Raw genomic sequence first — 20888 nt, 5'->3', positions numbered from 1 at the left:
GCCCAGAGACGGAGCGCCCCCAGAACCTCACGCCCATCCCGGACCCACCCAGGGGCAGCCAGGCTACCAGGTCAGTAACCCACGTCCGTCAGCACAGACCCTCCCCTAGCCCCGCTGCACGCAGCCGCGAGGAAACAGTCACCTGAGAGCCAACAGAGCCCCTAACCGGACATGACCGCTACCCCGGGTTGAGCCCCCCAAGGAAGATGCCTCCGGGGAACCCCCCGACGCCCTAAGCCTGTCCCTACCCCCACACCAATCACAACAGTGAAGGCGGGACCAAACTATGACCCCCCACCCCCACTAGGTGATGGAGCTGATCAAAGGAGCCCAGAGCAATTGATCTGATGTGGTGGCAGAGGCTGTATCAAGACTAATGTAATCTAATAGATAATTTCTATATTGGTTAGAGTTAAGATTATTTTTATTTTTCCAGTTCATGAGGACTGTTTTCTTGGCTATGCATAGGGCAGTGAAAACCATATGGGCGATATTCTTTTCTGAAGTGACATTATCTAAGCTGCCCAACAAACACACTAAGGGGGAAGTTGGAATGTTACATTTCAGACACTTCGATAAGTCTTCACATATCTCGCGCCAAAACTTCTGAACTGGTGGACAGAACCAAAGAGCGTGGATATAATTGTCCGGTGAATTGGTTTGGCAGTGTGAGCAGTTGTTGGTAGACGTAAAGCCCATCTTGAACATCCGATGACCTGTATAGTGCACTCTATGTAATATTTTGTATTGAATTAATTGAAGACTGGGATTTCTAATTAGATGAAAGGTTTTTAAGCAAATCTGAGACCAGAAGTTTAGGTCTAAGTTAACTGATAAATCCGCTTCCCATTTTGCAATAGGAAGTGATATTGATTCATCTGTTTTAGAAAGCATTCTGTATATTTTGGATAGTAATTTGGGGGGTTTAAGAGTAAGAAATTGAACCACACTTGGTGGTGTTTGTAGTTCAACTTGACCCGGTTTAAATTTCTTTTTTACTATGGATTTAATTTGTTGATATTCTAAAAATCTTTTCTTGTTGATCCCATATTGTGTAACTAGTCCGTCAACGTCCAAAAGTGACTTTTATTGATTGGATCAGTTTGTTGTCTCAGTGATATTAGTCATCAATGTGTTTTATAATTTCAACTCATTTTCACACCTCGTTTAAATTAGAATGAGCCATGATGTAGACACTGCTTAATTATACAGTGAAAGCACTTATACCGTAAACCATGAGTGTGTGTTTGTGTGGTGATAAATCTATAAAAATCTTAATTCATTTCGAAATAATTTTGGAATAAAGACAGTTCAGCTACTTTTTATAAGAAGTTTATTCCTTTACATTTTAAAGGTTTGATCATTTAAAAGAGTGCATAAGATCATGGATCTTGGTGTTTAAACACACCTGTAATGCAGTTACTATAATACTACTAATTGTAAACAACGTGTGTATGTCTGTAGTATTTATCTATATATAGTGTTTACCTATAGTTTATATAAACAACTATTAACAAAGGAACTGTTAACATTTAAGTGAATTTCGTTAAAAATGTTTACAGTAAGATAAAAGTACATAGGCATAAAAATTTTAACATTTACAGGATATCAGAAAATGTCACAGTAACAGAGAAGTATAAACAAAAACAAGTCTAAGGTATGAAGTGATTTACAAGTGGACTACTTCGGTGGTACCAGCTGAGCTGGATATGACGGGTTCGCCTGGAGACTCCTGGGGTTGCTGCATGATGTCTGAGGATTCAGTCTTAGGCCTTTTCTGAAATATTTAAATATTGTTGTGTAAGATTTTATTTCATTTTAAGCGTGAGAAATCCAAGATTTGTTTAGATTATTATTATGTGGCAGAATTAATACTGGATAATCCATGGTCAACAAAACAGTTTTCAAGGTATTTTATTAGCATTTTTCCGATATTATAGGATACTATACACGTTCGCCACTAAATACCTTTTTAAAATGAACTATATGATTAACGTCAGAGATTCCTGTGTTGTAATGATTTATTATATTTGAAAAATAGAGGCTATGCTCTGAGACATTCATGCACTATATTGCCATTTGCAGCTACAACAGCTTCTTCTCTTCTGAGAATGCTTTCCACCAGGTTTAGAAGTGTGTTCATGGGAATCTTTATTTGTGATGGCCTTGCTCGCAGTCTCCGCTCTAATTCATCCCAAAAGTGTTCTATTGGGTTGAGGCCATTCTAGAAGCTTAATCTTAGCCTGCCTTATCTATTTCAAACATAGTTTCTGATGTTTACGATCATCATCCTGTTAAACACCTGTGTCCAAAATTCAGTTGTCTGGCAGTTGACTTGAGGTGAAGTTGAAGACTTTTGAGGTAGTCACCCTTTTTGATTATTCCACCTACTTTTTATGTACCGAAACCACTGGTAGTAATATAGCACCGGAGCATGATGGTACCACCACCATGCTTAACAGCTGTCAGTGTTTTCAGGTTTCAAAAGGCCATAAATCAACACTTTTACAACCCATCTGGTTAAGAAATGATTTAAAAAGTTTAATAAGTCAGGATGCCGTAAGTTGGGGAAAACCCCGCCAGAACACCATATTTTATGCCAGCGAGTGGCTTTTTGAACGCCTCCTTCTGAGTGGTGGGGAAAATGGCATTTTTGGAGCACTGAGCATGCTTTTTCCAGCGCTCAGTGACAGCTCTGACAGCGTCTTCTTAAATTATGCAGGGCCCTACCCATGGTTTTCTCATCCACTTAATTTAAATTCCATGATGAATTGGTGTAGTCTGCACTTCTTCTTTTCCAGGTGATCAAAGTTTAACTTAAGTGGATGAGAAAACAATGGGTAGGGCCCTGCATAATTTAAGAAAGCACCATCACTGCTGTCACTGAGCACTGGAAAAAGCACACTTTTTCCAGTGCTCATAAACGTTGAGTGTGATGTACAAAGCGGCATTCAATGACTCAGAAGAAGAGGTTCAAAACTCCACTTACTAGCGTGGAGTTTTCACCAACTTTTACAGTGTCCTGACTTAATAAATGTTGATTTTTCCATTGTTTCTTAAATGATTTGTAAATGTTTATGGCCTAGATGGCTTGCCATTCAAAAGCCACTTCCTGTAATGACTACCCACTAACCAATTTTCCCTCATCTGAGGGTGACAGTTGCCAAAATGGTGACATATCCAAATAATTATATTAAATTGTATGTTTGCATAATTGTTTAAACTGACGACTCTGGATGACACTGCTTAGAAATGGCCCATTAAGCTTCTAGGATGGCCTTCCCAAAGCCTCCGGCCACAACATGTTGAAAATTTGTGATTTATGCTTGAAATCTGGGTCTGTGCCAACAAACCAAACAGTTTAAATTGATTCTATCAATTCTGCCAAGAATTACCTTCAGCAAATGTCCAGCAATAATTTTAGCACGAGCTTATTGATGGCTATTCTATTTAAGGCGTGACTTAGGTGTACAATAATTGCAAACCCAAGGAACAAAGTCTTGTTTTTCAAGGCATTAGAATAATTGTACTCTATATCAATAAACTGTTCAAAGAAATCAATAAAATCCTCAAATTATTATGACATTCATGCCTACATTCATGAATATGCATAAACCTTTGGCCATATATATACTAGCTTGACAACAGCTAAAGTTTAGCCTGTACTGTTAGATTACAGATGGAAGGTGTGTTCCTAAAAACAAATTTCAACTCGCACTTCTCCTTCAAACCTCTGGGGGGGACAATCACAAAAGCTCTGGTGAGGCATTGTGTATGTAGTTACCGCTCTAGCACATAAAGTGACCTAGTGTTTGAGTGGTGATTTGCCATCAAAGCTGACAGATACCAAATGCACCAACCAGGTTGTCTATTAACTGGTTCACAGCAAAGGATGATGGGGCAGGAATAGGATCTATATAACAGGAAATTGATGTCCTCTTATCAAGAACCTGCTGAGCAGCTTATGCCCACTGTTCCAGCTTATATGGAGGAGTTGGTGTTACTGTGAGTGAGCTTTAAAAGAGAACAACTGGTTATCAGCGTGATCCTGGTTTCAAAACCAGATCTTCTTATTGGTGAATACCTGCATGATTGTGGGCTCTCTAAGTCTGTTCACATGTAGCAACACTACCTCTTTGCTTTCCTCCAATGCTTGCACGACAGCTGCCACCACCAGGTTTGCCAGAACAAAATGAACCAAGACCACAAAGGTGGCGAAGCAGATTGGCGAGGCCCACCACAGGTAGCTGGGACAGGCTTTATCATTGGGACGGCATGGGCGTAATGTGTCCTTTAGACACACAGAGCAGGTATAAATGAACCACAAAACCCTGACTGGAGATTCAAGTGTTGATTATTCCTTACTTACAGGTTTTGGACTTCACTGTTTAAAAGACAACATGTGCAGAGTTTGTGTGCATGGGTGAATGAGTACAAGCGTACCTTCAAAATGCCACTCCAGTTGTCCCCTGTGCACACTTTGTACAGTGTGAGCAGCGCCATCCCGAAGTTCTTAAAGTTAGCGTACTGATTTATGCCTTCACATGGATAGTCTGGGGTGCATTCTGACAACACACACACACACACACACACAGTGATTTTTCTGCACTGCCTCCTTGATAAATGCAATAATTCAGTTTAGCACATTTCTAACAACCTCAGTTGACCAAACTGCTGTACAAGTTACGCAAATATCTCCCTTCCTTGTTTTTCTACTTAACAACGTAGATGCAGTGCAAATAAAATAAATCATCTATCAGGTTCCTTTGCATCATGCACAATACATTTATGTGTGTGTGTGACTGTTATGATAGTAGTTTGACTGACCGAGGTTGCCAAAGAGCTCCACTCCCAGTGCAGCGTAGATGAAAAAGAAGAACATAAAGAGCAGACAGAGGTTTCCAACCTGGAACCAAAATGCCTGTGAAATCCTCTTTGAAGATTTGAATGTATATATTTATATATCCTACTTTTGGTTTGTTTTAAAGACTTCTAAGCATGGAAAGTAAAATCAGCTGGTCTTAGTGAGTTTATTCTGGGTGTTTACCTGTGACAGTGTCTTAGTAATGGTTCTCAGCAGAACTCTGATCTTCTTGGCCTTCAGCACTGAAAAGGGAAACAAGTGTTGTCTTCAAAGTGTTTGTAGATGTGTAGAACACACAAATGCCTTAGTAATAAAAAAGATCTCATATTGTCAAGTGTGTGTTTGTGTGTGTGTACCTTGTGCTAGTCTGAGCACTCTAGTGACGCTCAGGATGCTGGGATTAATGGGAAGACGGTGTTCCATATTCATCTTGGTGAAAATGATAACGATGAAGGAAACCAAGACTATAGCGATGTCCAGCATATTCCAACTAAAGACAAACACACATCATGCAGTCAATCAGGCCTTTACAAAACCCAACAAACCACGTAAGTTAAATTCTTGGGCATAATTGTGTTACCTGTTTTTTATGAACCTCAGTACGCCAAACGCCACAACCTTTAGCATGATTTCCAGGACCAGGAGGACAGTGAACACATAGAAGGAGTACTCTATCATCTGATCTACATACTGAACACACACACATTTCTATCATAGATACATGTGCATTTTTTGAAAGGATTGTGTGTGTGTGTGTGTGTGTGTGTGTGTGTGTGTGTGTGTGTGTGTGTGTGTGTGTGTGTGTGTGTGTGTGTGTGTGGATTTGCATTACCAAAGGCTGATTATAGTGTTCCGAAGCCATCAACACGACATTAATGAAGACGACTACTGTCATGAATAACTCGAGGAATCTGCTGGTACTCAGGTCATAGATACGGCGACGCACGAGGGAGTAGTGCCTGAAATAATTCTCCTCTCTACCTGGAAGAGACATGCACACATGTAAGGGTACAGGTATTTAAACATCCACCAACATCTACACTCTGATAGGTGCATCGAGAGGAAGTCTCAGAGTTCAGTATCTTGCCCAACGATGCTTTATTTTCATCAACTTTACTTTTATCCCGTGAGTTTCCTCCTCTCTGCAGCGATTGTTTTTGCTGCTGCCGGCACACGTGGAAGGTCTCCACCATGACGCCGATATACATGTCGAGGAGGAAAAAACTCATTACCATGAAGGAGATGAAATAAATGAGCATCCATTCGTTATAGTTCTTCACAGGCTGAAAAAGAAACACAAGAGGAAAGTCTGTGAGAAATTTAAGAACTAAATAATCGGACTTTAATAATCGTTCTATAGTGACATTAGACTGGACATTAGAGTGTGTGAAGGACTGGAAACATATAAAGAAGCGCTCAGAGAGCAAACCTCTGTCAGGGCACCTCACTCTGTGGGAGGTATTTACTTGTAATAGTAACAGTAATAGTGTTGTATTTTGTATATATTCATTGTTTTCTTTGTTATTTTTAAATGTATTGCAAAAAAGTTTGGAGTGCAGTGAAAATATTGCAATACAAATATTGCAGAGGTCATGTGACATGATATTTTAATTTTTTGTATGGTACTTTCTATATGTTGACAACAAACACCACAGTCTTAGGAACTGTAGTTTCTAAGTTACAGTGTTTTGACCTTTAAATTATTGAGGTGACCTTGAAGACCTTGGTGGATGTCAAATTTTCAAATTTTCATAGATCATGACACCACCAGGTCTTAAAATGGCATAAATATATCCTCAGATGAACAACAGCACATCAAGCATTAGTCTGTGTTACTATTAATTTACAAAAACTAAACAAAAATGTAAAAATAGTATGTGAAAAACTAAGGGCACCCTTACTTCTTCTACATGAATTTGTTGATGGGTTTTTTATTATGTCCTTCAGACCTTCATTTATTTCCTGGATCCTAAGAACTCAGTTAGCAAACCCATGAAACTTGCTTGAAAAACAAAAAAAGTAAATTCAAACCATGAACTTAGTTACATCATCCCATATAATCACAATCCTTTTACTTCATAATGTGTGTTAGCAACAATGCAAAACATACATTAAAGTACTGGTAGCAAAACTACCTGTTGATCTACTCCCACAGCATCCAGTCCATCATACATGATGTTCATCCAGCCGTCCTTAGAGTACATCACAAACAAGGCTATCAGAGCCTGAATAAGAAACACAGAAACAGCTGTTAAGTTGACATACATTTATTTTCCGGGTGCCAATATTAATTGAACATTAATATTAACAAGTCACAGTCTCCTCTGGAGGTCTGAGTTTGAATCCTACTTCTGAGATGAAATGTTTTAAACTCAGCCACAGAGAGGCTGTACCTATTGTACCTATCTCAACCTCAGATAAAAGGGGAGGGTTAACTGTTAACAATGGCTACAGTGCTGTTGGGCAACAGATCCAGTGGAAACCATGCTACTGTTAGCCGAAGACAAAGTAGGACGAGAGGGGGAAGGGGAAGGTTGACTTAAATATGAAACTTGATTTAGAGACAAAGGTAGAGATGGAAGGCCGAGATGATTTGGACATGTGTAGAGGGGGGAATGTGGACATGATGGACAAGTTGTGTTAAATATGGAGTTGTTGATCGTTTCTATACTTGTACTTAACAACAATGTGGAACTAGTCCGTACCTGAGGAAAGTTGTCAAAGTTGTACTCCTTCCGAACCCACGTATAATTAGCAGAGAGACATTCGGCCTTATTGGTGATGTTTGAAGTGTTTTCACCCTCACAGTAGAAGAACTTTCCTTTGAACAGCTGCAGCGTGAGTGTGAAATAAAGACAGAGGCAGAGGGTTTATTGTGATGTCAGGTTATTACACTGTTGATGCCAAAAGGAGTACACACTCTTGGGTGTTAACTGTGAATTTTTGGCTAAAAGCTAACAAGCAGTCATGCTGTAATTTTGTTCAAAAAGTCTGTGTGTGTGTGTGTGTGGTGTGTTTGGGAGGGGGTGGGGGCTAACCTGAACCCCAAGGATCCCAAAGAAAAAGAAGAGGACACAGCAAATCAGGACAATGTTCCCAATTGGTTTAGCAGAGGCAATAAGAGCTTTGACAGCCAGCTTCAGTTTTGGGGTTTGCTTGATCATCCTGGGACACACAAACATACATGTATGTATTAACGCCAGCACATCTACACACAGACATATACAGAGAAAAGTAAGACAAATCTCAAATGAGGTGCTGCATATGACAACAAACATCTATTTACACAGCGTGTGTGTACACACGGTACCTCAGCGTGCGAAGTGTTCTTAGCAGCCGAAAAACTTTGAGGATGCTGAGCATGTTCTTTTTGTCAGAAGTGACCAAAGTGATAATAAAGTTGGTTGAGGACAGAATCACCAAAAAGCCGTCCATGAGATTCCAGAATGACCGGCAGTAGCTGCCCTTCCCGATCACCAAGCCAAGAGCTATAACCTTGTGTTAAAGCAATAAATCAACAGTATAAATTCAAAACATCCCTGATTCCCAAAGCTGAAAGTACTCACAATCTGAGGTTGAAAATGTTTGATCAAAACTGAAGAACATTATTTTGAAAAAATAAATAAAAGCAAATCTGGTGTTTACCTTAATAACCATCTCGATCAGGAAGACGGCAGTAAAAACAGAACAGGATGCATTCAGGATCAAGCGTTCCTTTAGAGCAGAGCGACATTCACTTGTAACCTACATGTGTTTTCTTTTAGAAACATACGCTCACTTGACACTTCATTAGGTATACTAAAGAAGTTTCACACATTACGTGCAAGTGTGAAAACCTCTATAGAAGCAAAAGTACTGTCCGTTTGCTGGTCTGGGGAGTTCGAGTGAGTGTTAACACAATGCCACAATCTTCTCAGGAGCAAGTTCGCCCCAAAGTCAGACCGTGCGAGACTCAAAGACCTCAGACTCTACAGGCTAAATCTTTTTACGTTTTTTTTACAGGACTGCACAGAGGCTTGAAGTGTTCATCACCCAGCTTGGCAGCATGTAACGCCACACAGATGCCACATCTGAAATGTGTCTATATATTTGTGCTTCTCTGAGTGAGTATATCTGTAACTGCTCCAGATGTGGGTCTCACCATGCTTTTAGGGTTTATACTGGGCCTCTCCATAGCAATGGTGACACAGTTCAGCAGAATGAAGAAGAGAATCACATGGTCAAACACCTTGTGAGACATCAAACGCTGGCAAAATCTACGCAACCTAAAACAAACACCGACACTGTAATTACAGTCGTTTAAGAACGAAACAAACACAATTAAGGTCAGAAAAACATGAGGCTTGAAATGTCCCGAGGATTCCTCTCACTGTTCTGTAAAACCATTTGAATATTTTAGATAACTAATTTTAAACTTAGGTATGTGTATGCACAAATTCACCTTTCATCGAATATACAGGTAAAATATGTATATGTTTGAATCCAGTTGGTCCTCAGAAGTGTAGAATTTTATACTTTTACCTTTACTTTCTATAAAATATTGATTTGTCTTACAAGGTCAAGGAAATCAGGGAGAACCTGTGCAGTTCATAACAAACAGGACATGGACAGTAAATACACTATTCAGGTACCGTCATTAGGACTTTGTCTATCCAGCTAAACATGCTGCTGTTAGCCCTCTGAGGCCACTTTCATCATACTGTAAGCATGGTTATCTTATTAGCGTCAATCTATTTTCATGGTGTAGGACTTATTTGCATCAAAGTGCCATTAACATCCACATAGCTGCACTGTTAGGATTAAAACTTGTTCAAACACCAGTTGAAACAAAGACTCAGCGTCTTGCTGCTAACGTGTGAATGATCTGAAAGTGCTGCCGTGTTCGGTGACTCCAGAGCGTTAATGCCAGCAACAGATAGGACAGGAGCGAAGGCGGATTAAATACAATTTAAATGACTGTTGATTTGTATCCAAGTAAATTATAGATTTGTGGAGCCGCACAGGAAAAGTCTTTCTAAGTTCTGAGTAACTATTAACTAGTTTAGTGGACCTGAATGAGCTTCAGTGTTAAGGAAATCTCAGCTAGTAAAAACGTAAAAGTCAGTGGAGCTCTGTCCAGTCAAACGTAATAAAGTACAGAGTAAAAAATCTCATGAAACTAAGTATGAAGTGTGTGTCCCTTGTTGTGTGTGAATCACTTACCTGCTCTGTGGGGACAGCATGTACAATGACCAGTCTTTATGCTGTTGGCACCACAGCAGCACTTTCTGAATCCTATTCAAAAATCTCTGCAGGAGTCAACGGTCACACATCGGTCACTCCTCTTTATCCAAAGCATAAATAAAATACTGAAAAAAAGCCAACCTAGACCTTAAAAACAATCATTTTTATACTTACAGTGAAACTGTTGTTTTTTGTCTGTGTGGAGGGAATCTCAGAGGCTGAGGCACTCCCACTGGGTCTGCTGGGCTCAGTGGCAGGAACAGAATATTCTCCTGTGATTGTTCTGGGGCCCTGGAATAACATGAGCAAAGGTGTGAGTGGCAGTGTGAATGTTTGAACAAAGGCACCTTCAGCCAGTTGCTGGATTTATAAATCAGCAAATAGCAAAGTCAATTAAAAGCCTTCTCAGTACCTCCTCAAGGGAGCTTTCGGCCTCACATGCCAAGCTGGGACAGCGAGAGGAGTCTTGATGAATGTTTTCACTGGGCTGTCAGAAGGTACATCAGGAAACAGAGATCGGCAGCGGTGTGTGTGCACACACACACCTTTAATGTTATCGTAACTTAACATTAAACTCAAGAAAACTGAAACAGTTCTTACCCTGGCCTGGAAGCTGTCAACCCCTATGCCCACCAGTACATTAAGAAGAACATTTTTTCCAAACACAATGATGGCAATAAAGTAGATAGCTGCCCACGGGGAGGTGGCAGCCACGGCATTATAAAGCACCACGTTCCAGTCGTCCTGAGTCAGAATCTAGATAGATTAACAAAACTTTCATTCTTTGTGGCACAGATTCAACAAGGTGCTGGAAACACAGCTTGGAGATTTTGGTCCAAATTGACATGAGAGCATCACATGGCCAGAGGGGCTGCAGATTTGTCAGCTGTACATCAATGACATTGATGACATTCCCCCACATCCTACACTACAGCCTCATTTTCATTGTGTTTTCCATGTTCTTGAATATTTAGAAGTTCTTTGATAATATGTAGTATAATAAAAGATTATCTATTAACACATAGCACATCATTTTCCATGCATAAAGACTCCGGCCATACACTCACTGGACACTTTATGATCCCCCACATCCCGGAGGTTTCTATTGATGGTGACACATGTTCCTAATAAAGCGCCCATTGAGTGCACATGACAATGAAACAACACACATCCCAAAGTCAAAACCTCACCTGGAACACAGTGACCATGGACCACAGCAGGCTGTCAAAGTTTTTTCGATCATCAGCGGTTTCATTATATATTGACCTGAAGTGGAATTTGCATCCAAAGAGGTGCATGCCCACAATGCTGCAAACAAACAGCAAGCTGCAGTGAGAATCACATGTATGTAAATATGGCATCTGAAGGGTGACAGAAAATATAACAACTAAATCAGGAACTGTATTTAAAGAAGCAAACAGTCATTTTGAAGCCTCAACTTGTGCAAATTCTTAAATATATTTATTTATTCATCAAGTTTTTTTAAATTGTAACTAGTAGCTCTGACTGTGGAGTGAAGGACACCGCATGCTCATATGTAAATCACTTGGCAGGCGCAAAGTATCAATGCTTTAAAATCATTTTTCTCCATCATTACTTTTCATAATTTATCAAATTAGCACCACAATGTATTAAGAATTTTAAATAATGTCTATATCAGGAGATTATTTACTGATGCGAGTAGGCTCACTCACAGACCCATAAACGTCCAAAAAACCTTGACGCTAGAGGAGTCGCCCCCTGGTGGCTGTTAGGCAGAATGTAATTTAAAGGAACTTTGGTATTGGCTTTACTTTTCAGCCCAGTAAACAACGTCTATCGTTTATATACAGTCTATGAATATAACATCTTAGAGCTCACAAATGTGTACACCGAGACTCTTGGTGTGTGGATACATACCTAAAAATGAAAATGACAAACAGCATTAACCAGCACAGAGTGGATGCCTCTCTAATCGTCCTCTTCAGGACCAGCAGTTGCCTCTTCAGGTACGGGAGGAAGTGAAACACCCTCACGAAGCGCATCACATAAAATGCTCGAACAACTGACAGCTTGCCATCAGCTTTGGAGCCTAATTCCCATAAACTGAAAACCACAAACAAACACATTAACGTGCAGCTCTGTCAGATCACTTTGTCCACAATGACTAATAACCGTATGCTGAGATGATGCTTTATTATACTGATATCATTAGTCTGACCTGTTGGAAATACATCTAACATGATACAAACACTAGGATGTGGCTTCAGAAATATTTATAAGAAAAATAAAAATGACAAAAGTAAGAAGAGCGAGAATAAAGTTACATTTATTTAAACTTGAGAAACCCCTAAAGAAACAAAGAAATGTTTGCGAATGTGACACAATAAAACAATAAGCAAAGTTTCAAAGTCAAAGGATAAAGGTTTATACCTGGTGAGAACAACCACAAAGTCGAAGATGTTGTCAAGGTCCGCAAAGTACATCCACGAGAGGGCGATCAGCTTTATTATCATCTCCACCACAAATATAATGGTAATAATTATGTTACTGACAATTAATACTCGCGTCAACTCCTGAGGCTGCAGGAGGAGAAAATGGAAATAAATAAGAAAACAGAATCACACACAGACAAGAGAAATAAGAATCATTTAAATGCATGAACGTAAGGGAAGAGTCATCATTAGATGCAAAAGTAAATATGGATTTTTTTAATGACGCCTCTTATCTCTTCTTACTCTTAATCTAACAGCGCAAGCTTCTTATATCACTGAGATCAAATTTATGTGATAAATAATCGCAAACATGTCTCACCTGGTTGTAGTGCTCCATCGCCATGGTAACAATAGTGATGAAAATAGCAATAATGATGATTCGATTAAAGAATTTAGTGTTGATGAGAATGTTAAACTTTTCCTTGAAAGGGATCCAGACCTGATGCTGGAAGATGAGACAGTTGGTTAGGCGAATCACAAACAGCTAACGCTATTATGACTGATGTTACTGCACCCAGTTGCAAACTGGTCTTACCAGTGTGGGTTTGACATGTGTTGAGCTCTTGACGGGCTGCACCCTGTTATGATGTAAACACACATTGACCTAAGCTGTGGCCTATGTTCTTCTAGTACTTTCTGTATTCTTATTCTTAAATATTTCTTCTTTTTACTTCCATTTGTAAAGAAAGCTCAACTTTGTTTTTTTTTTTTTACCTAGCTGACATGACTAATACTTTTAAAACTACATTCCTGACACAGTCTTACATACTTTAGCACCCTGTAAACTACAAATCTGACCTCAAACACAACAAAGTCTAGATTTTAAAGCCACAGTACTTTTCTTACCTGGTGGTCATCATCTTCAGGAAGGAAACAAACTTCCTGAAGAGAGTTTTAAAAGACAGAGGACCAGCATGCTGCTCTGTTGTGACTCTTGCGAAGTTCTCTGAGAACTGGGTTGCAATGATGACTGCACACACATTCATTATGATAAAGGAGCCAATCTAGTTGAGGAGATGAAGAATTAGCTATAGAGTTTCTGGGGAAATTGCACAACCAACTATGAAGGGTTGTTGAAATCTACACATAAGAAACAAAAAGTTCAGCATCCTCTGATTTAGTAGTTTTGGTTTCCAGAAGGGCACGTCAATACTTGTTATTGAATACATAATAAAAATGATTTAACAGGTGTGGGTACTTACAATAGTGACAAGTATGAAAAACACAAAACTCCAGAAGGAATAAGAGTCCATAACATAATACATGATATTGGTCCATCCTTCAAGTGTCACAACCTGGGAGCAGGGAGACACAGAGAGACATAAATACTATCCCTCTACATTACAGATGGCAAAACAGCAGGCAGATGAACAGATAAACTGCACTATATGCCAAAGAAAATGCATTTGTTTTATGAATTTTGAATCTTTGAATGAACTGCCATACAGAGGTCGACATAATCCAGATGTTTTTCTGTGCATATCAACAATTTCTTACCTGGAAAATGGTTATCCAGGCATAGCCGATGTTATCAAAGTTAATAACTCCCAAGTCAGGGTTGTGGTCCCCAGCACGGCATACATTGTAGTACATGTTCCAGTTTACACATTGGCCGGCTTGGATCGGCTCGTCTGCAGCCAGTGTGCAGATTTTGCCATGCTCCTGGTAGGGCGGCACATCACGGCAAAAGCGTCCTCCACCCTTGTCGTCAGGTGAACAGATGAACGAGGACCGTCCACCAAAGATGGGCACAAAGTATGGACTCAGAGACACGTTATAAATTCTAGATAGAAACAGATAACAATGTGCACATATTATGTAAAACAATCATTTAAATATAGTCAATCATTTCAGTGTTGTATGTATGAGAAGCTGCTGTATATGGCAACCCCTCCCTGAGCCTGGCTCTGCCAGATGTTTCTTTCTGTAAGAATGTTTTTTTTTCTGTCCCACAGTCATCTGGTACTTGCTCATGTCAGATGTTGAGGTTTTCTGTCTAATATTGTAGGGTTTTTGCAATGCCATGAAAATGTATGCCCCTTCCCGATTTGTTCATTTTTTGCATATTTGTTACACTTACTATTAGACAGAAATGACCACATTAAATAAAGAACACAGTTTTTAAATGAGGCATTTGACGGCGTCCTTTTGAGTATCCTGTGGGGGTACTTTGAGTGTATGGGACTTCTCCAAAGGGTGGCTTCTTCCTTAAAGATAGATTGAGGAGTTCACTAGTAGAGCCATTAGTCCTCCACATCGAAAGCAGCCAGATGAGATGGTTCAGGCATCTGACTGGAATGCCTCCTGGGTGAGGTGATCCAAGCAGTCCCCACCGGGAGGAGGTCCCAGGATAGACCCAAGACAAACTGGAGAGATTACATCTGTCAGATGGTGTTCCACTGGATAAGCTGGGGTGTGGGAGGTTTGGGTTTTATGCTTAGGTTGTTGCACCCACGACCCTGCCCCCAATAGGCAGTAGAAAATGGATGGAAGGCATTTGATAAATTTAATACTTACAGACATTATTTGCTATAGGCAGAGAGTTGGATTAAATAATTGGTTAAAGTTTGTTAGAAGCTTGTGCTGCCCAGAGAGAAAAGAAAAAACATGAAAGTCTTAGAAGAGCAGATGAAGCAGTTTACATACGTCAGGATGTCGTCGCCCAGGAAGCAGCGGTTGCGCAACTTCCCCGCCCACATCTGAACTCCAATGACTCCGAAGATGTGGATGACAAACGCGTAGAGGATGAGAACATTACCAAGCATGGGGGCCGTTTCAAGGAGTATTGTCACCAATATCCGCATACCTACACAAATGAGCAAGAAAATGGTAGCTTACGTGAATAATAGTTCGACTTTCTCTGAAAACTTTAATTTGTTTTGTAATTCTGGACTAAAACCCTTCTCCTTGGATCCAGCAGGTACTGTGTAATTGTATAGATCATAGTAAAAAGCTTAACAGAAACTCAATTACTGCATTCCATATGCTCGACGATGACCAAACAACGAATCCATACACTGGGGGAAATAATTATTTGATCCCCTCCTGAAATTGTAAGTTTGCTCTCTGTGGTCTTATGGTGTCATGGTCCCCGTGTCTGCCCGGCTGACTCAGGTTGGCTACATATGTTTCTTGTTTACATCTACCTCTCTCACGCTTGCCGTGTCTCGCCGGGGCGGAGCTCATTGCGGGCTTCCGCCCCTGGCCCTCGCACCTGAAGTTAATCACACACCTGTGGCTCATCGCCTGAACTCATCCACTACTTAAGGCAGTGGCTGGAAACATGTCGTCGCTGGACTATTGAGTAACCTCGGTAGTAAGCTCCGAAGTACTAGTCTCTTGTTGCCTTTTCGTATCACTGACCCTTTGGATTTATCACTTGTTGTCTGTAAACAGGAATTCCGTTTCCCTGGAACCCTTGGTGTGCGGGCTTGCTGGTGTGCTGTGTTTTTTGTGAAGTATGCGCTTGAGTCCATCCCACTTCGTGACATATGGTTATTTCATTTTACTGGAGAGGGACAGAAAATCAACCAAACATCCTGAAGAAATAAATCCGAAAGTGAGAAATTTCACTAATTTCTTATTACATTGTTTTCTTATTGTTTTGAAAAGATTCCACGAAAAACGTCTCAGAATTTAATTACTTACATTACTTACTGTGAAATCTTAAATATTTAAAAGATACTTTATTTAGCAAATACCTTTATTCACAGTATTCAGTTACAAATAAACAACCTGTGGAGCAAAAATCTTTGTTACTGTTGTTTAACTGGAGTGCTTCAACATTTTAAACTAAATCTGATTTTAACAAAGAAAAAACACTGCTACCCCTCAACCTCCCAGTAGACACACCTATGGATTCAATTACAAAATCCTACGTCACCTTATTCTCGAATTATCGCAATCACAAGATTTTCAGAGAACTTGAGCTTGAGGTCAAGGTCACTGAGATTTGAACTAGTCCAAGATTTTTAGTAAATACATCTATGATATCATAGGTGATGTACTGAAACTCATACATCACTTTGTACTTGAGTTATCAAATTCGCAAACTTGGATGACCATGCTACATGCTCGCCTGCCTTTTAAAACTCTCCTTGTTTAGCCCTCCAGTCTAAACAATGTAGTGTACATTCAAAATAACCATACTAATCTAAATAATGACAATCATCAGGCCTCTGTTCTATCCAAACTCTGTAAATATCGACTTACTTGGTACTCGGCTGATTAGTCTCACTGGCTTGATGGCATGAGATGCTTCTACGTGGAGATTAAAGAATCTAAACGTATAATCCATTAGCCTGAGGGGGCAGTTACAGACACAAACGAGAAGAAGAGCTTTACTTTCTTTCATTCATAAAAATAAGTGTGCCTTCCAATAATGTAAAACTGCATCTTTTTGGAGTTGCCCTGCAAAAGTTTTTAAACTGAAACTAAATTCTAGAGACACATAGATATAGACACATGGATACTAACTCTGCAAAGATGATGAAAAGATCAAACTTGTTCCAGTGGCTGCTCAGGTAGCTTCCTTTATGGCCGATGAATCCCAGGGCTATTGTCTTAATGAGCATTTCCATGATGAAGTAAAGAAAGACGAGAGAACCCAAAATCTGTATACAGAGAACGAAAAACGTCATATCAAATATCAAAACATACAAGGCATACTGTTAACATACAATCACTGGTAACAACGGCAGTAGCACAGATATAACATACTATATCCAGATGCTGCATCTGAGCTTTTAAGGGGGTCTTGGGGTCAGGCTATGGGCTCTGATCCATTCCTACAAGATTTTACTGTTTAATTTGACTTATTACAATAAGTTACCTCCACTTTAAGATGACATATTGTTAAGTGACTGTTCTGACGCAGTTAATGCTGACTTATGTCAGGTTAAGAAAAAAGAGATAACCATTTTAATTAAAGTCATTCAACAGAAATATGTGGAAATGAAATACATGTATGTCATTCAAAATTCTCTCTTTCTGTGTTAAATCTGTTTTTGGCCACAAATAAGACAAACCAACAAATCTTTTAAATGATGTCAGTAATCCTGTCAGTTTTTAAAGAAGAACATTTAAAAAGCAGCTGCAGAATTGAAATATTAAGTGTAGGACTAGCACTGTTAGTATCATATATGGTACAAAAACTCACATTTTAAACTTAAAACCTGTCCTTGACAAAGCACTTCAGGATTTTTCAGCGGGGACATCATGAAGCCAAGAATCAAGATTACGCAAGCACATTATGGTACTAACAAATGAGAGAGTTTACGAAGTGTGTTATAAACTACAGCTTATCATTAGTCTTTAAAGGGACAGTTCACGTGTTGTACATTTGTATACTTTCTGTTGGACCTGTTGTGCCATCTTCATCTAAATTGCTATGATTTGAAGTTCAGCCGTAGAAATATTAGCAAAATATTCATGATTCCCAAAATTTACATTTTTTTCTACAGAACTAGAACAGCCAACCAAAGATGATGAAGATGAAGATGCATAATTTCTTCTGCACAGTGATAAGCATTGGACTAAAACATAAGCAGGTCTCTAGTAAACACTTCTAGTCTGCTAGTCTCTTCTTCTGACGCTCAGCTCATTATAACAACCTCTCGGGTGATGCTCTCCTCTTCCACCTCTACACAAGGCTGGTACATGCCGTCATTCACGCAGCTGAGCAGGACCACCAGTATGGACAAATAATCCAACCATGTAGAAGAAGAAGAGGTTAAGGTCTAAACACATTCAAAAAAATTCATCAACAACAGATGAAGCTTTCATACTAAAAGTATTTTACGTGGACATATTGAGTGATATACATGAGAAAAAAAAACATAAAAATAAATAAAAAGGTTTGAAATTGAGTTAATGACATTCTTACTTCATTCAGTACAGAAAGGATATGGGCCAGAGACTATTTTGAGGAACCATTTGCGGGGTCTACTCGTCTGCTTTAGTCTGAAGCACACAGGCGCCACCTCTGGGAAGGGAAGCTGCTCCTCTACAATGATGCCTCTACATCTCTCATGGATTTCATGCATAATGAAACCAGAACCGCATCTGAGAGAGGTCAGGAAAAAGGGGTAAAGAAAACCATGATATACAGATCTATTTGGAGAAACAACTTCCTGCATAATTTTTCAGAGTATGAAGAGCATGGCGAGGTGTTTTCTTGCATAAAAAGGTTAAGTAGTCCCACACTAATAGAGTTGGCTTTATATGGATTTCTGTTAAATGTTTGGATACATTTCATTACACCTGTTCAACTGCTCCTTAAGTCAAATACTTAATCAGACAATCACATGGCAGCAACTCAGTGGATTTATTAATGCAAGCATGGTCAAGAATAACAGTGGAAATTTAAACTGATTATCATAATAGAGAACAAAGGGGATTTAAGTGATTTTGAATGTGGCTAATTGTTGACCCCAGAGGAGCTGGTCTGAGTATTTCAGAAACTGTTGCTCTCAGACATATCTGCAATCAGTTTCTGTCAAAGTGACTTTTATATATCATCCAGGTAAAAACTTCCATTGACATTAAAAATGTCTTGAAATCTCTTTGAAGAAAGTTATAAAAAAATGCCGAGGGTGCAGCAGAAATCCAGTGGCCAAAAGGATCTGTATTGATTATAATGTAGAATACAGAGTAGATGAAATAGCGCACAGCCATTTGCAAGGATCCTTTCAAAACACGTTAATCAGTAAAAATCTATTACAGTGCTTACAGTGTGTTAGATGGAGAATTAATTAATTATATTAATAATTGGAAATATAATAAAAATATTAGACAAATAATAATAAAACTAATAATCGCGCGCACATAAAATCATAGGATTAATGTTTGGCATGACACCTGTACCAGTTACTGTGAAATGTAAAATAAGTGTAAAGTATCAACCTGGGTAATGATAGCTGAGTGTTAGCAACATGTCAGAACCAATGAGTTAGGAAAGCTGTCAAATAAATGTAAAAAAAAAAAAAATGATTGTAGTTCTCACTGAAATGAATTGACAACTTTTGACTGTTTTAAGTTGTATGTCCGGAAGAGCAGTGACTCAACACATTAACCTTAAGTGTACCTTATTTAGACGACATGCTAACATTTTAGTGACTTCGCATTAGCCTAAAGCTACAGTCATTGGAGGCTACATGATGGGGCTGTTAGTATGACACTGTCATAGACATGAATAGGCGACACACAATCATAAACTCTCAATTTGTTTTCTACTTATCCAAATTTGGTTGGATTAGCTAACTGGTTTTGGATAAAAGAGTTGCGTATGGCATTAGCTAGCTAACTAACTAGCCTCTTTTAAATAATAACTATAGGCACTGGAGACAAACATTTAACAGTTTGCAAACATGTTACCCTCAGGTTCAGCAGTAAACATACAATAGTAAAACTTGGAAAACCCTTTCCTAATTTAGCTCAATCAATCAATTAATCAATCAATCAACAGAAAATCCAACAATGCTTTGGGGACATTTCTGTACCCTAATTATGGTACAATTTATTTTAAACAAATTTAAAACTACTTTATTACACTTAACTCTGAAAATGTTCATTTTTACATTTTCAAAAACACTTAAGTTACATTTTCCCCCCAAACAGACTCACAGGTTTCTGATTGTGAATTCTCCTCTTCACCTTCACTTCGGCCAATCAAAGGTAAATGAGCCAAACTCTGACGTGAAGCTGTAACCAACAGCAACCATTCTGAAACCGGATGATGACAATGAAGAGCAAGAACTGTTTTATTAAACAGTAATTTCATCCCTTTAAGTTTTTTTATTCTTAGAATGTATCTTATAATATTTTAATGTGTGCCCAAGAAACTATTGATAGCGGGTGTGTTGAAGCTAATATTTTAATCATTAAAGTACTGGCTGAAAAGGTGGAGACTGAAGCTTAAGTTTACAGCACCTAAACTTTTTGTACAAAATGTTGCTTAACTGGCAACACTTTTCTAACCAGATCTGCCCCAAAGAAACACCAAAAATTGACGCAAAAATTAGGAATAAATACTAAACTAGGAAAAAAAACAAATAGTAAGCATGTTGATTGTGCCTCATGTTTATTTTTTTTAATCACCTGAGTTTTTATGTTGTTGTTTGTTTTTTTATTTTTAGATAATGATCAATCTTAATTCAATCTTAATAATTTTATATTTTGTACATCAATGCATCCCAGACGGTAGATCATATGACAATATACCATGACGATTTTTGATTTATAATGTCTTTAGTTTTATATCATTTTGCAATAGTTTTTGTTTCATTTTGGTTTTTACATTGTTAATAATGAGTCTTTCATAACTGTCA

General features: G+C 38.9%; 1 protein-coding gene across 7 annotated transcripts; it reads right to left on the bottom strand.

Annotated features, from left to right (window-relative positions):
• Positions 1-1359: 1359 nt before the first annotated feature.
• LOC146568149 (voltage-dependent T-type calcium channel subunit alpha-1I-like) lies at positions 1360-20280 on the bottom strand. Of its 7 annotated transcripts, none has more exons than XM_085283992.1 (33): positions 20185-20280; positions 18470-18624; positions 18174-18277; positions 17038-17174; positions 16774-16862; positions 15208-15367; positions 14059-14344; positions 13764-13856; positions 13408-13565; positions 13097-13139; positions 12881-13006; positions 12500-12648; positions 11987-12172; positions 11278-11395; positions 10688-10843; positions 10500-10574; positions 10262-10378; positions 10067-10152; positions 9006-9129; positions 8510-8578; positions 8175-8359; positions 7903-8029; positions 7570-7695; positions 7000-7089; positions 5982-6147; positions 5697-5845; positions 5445-5554; positions 5221-5354; positions 5048-5106; positions 4828-4906; positions 4444-4565; positions 4133-4291; positions 1360-1777 (listed from the first exon to the last, which is right to left on the bottom strand). In XM_085283992.1, the coding sequence occupies exons 2-33, from the start codon at positions 18603-18605 to the stop codon at positions 1670-1672; spliced, it is 4026 nt and encodes a 1341-aa protein (XP_085140118.1). In that variant the 5' UTR covers positions 18606-18624; positions 20185-20280; the 3' UTR covers positions 1360-1669. The 7 variants fall into 7 exon arrangements, with proteins under 7 accessions (XP_085140118.1, XP_085140119.1, XP_085140120.1 ...); XM_085283993.1 differs by having other exon boundaries at positions 5445-5482; XM_085283994.1 differs by lacking the exon at positions 10688-10843.
• Positions 20281-20888: the final 608 nt, after the last annotated feature.

The sequence above is a fragment of the Mchenga conophoros genome, linkage group LG8 (assembly GCF_057382185.1).
Source record: "Mchenga conophoros isolate Kocher_MC1m ecotype Shallow Benthic linkage group LG8, M_conophoros_male_GT1.1, whole genome shotgun sequence".
Taxonomy (NCBI): domain Eukaryota; kingdom Metazoa; phylum Chordata; class Actinopteri; order Cichliformes; family Cichlidae; genus Mchenga; species Mchenga conophoros.
Note: the sequence above shows the minus strand (reverse complement) of the source record. Positions and strands in the feature narration are given on the sequence as shown.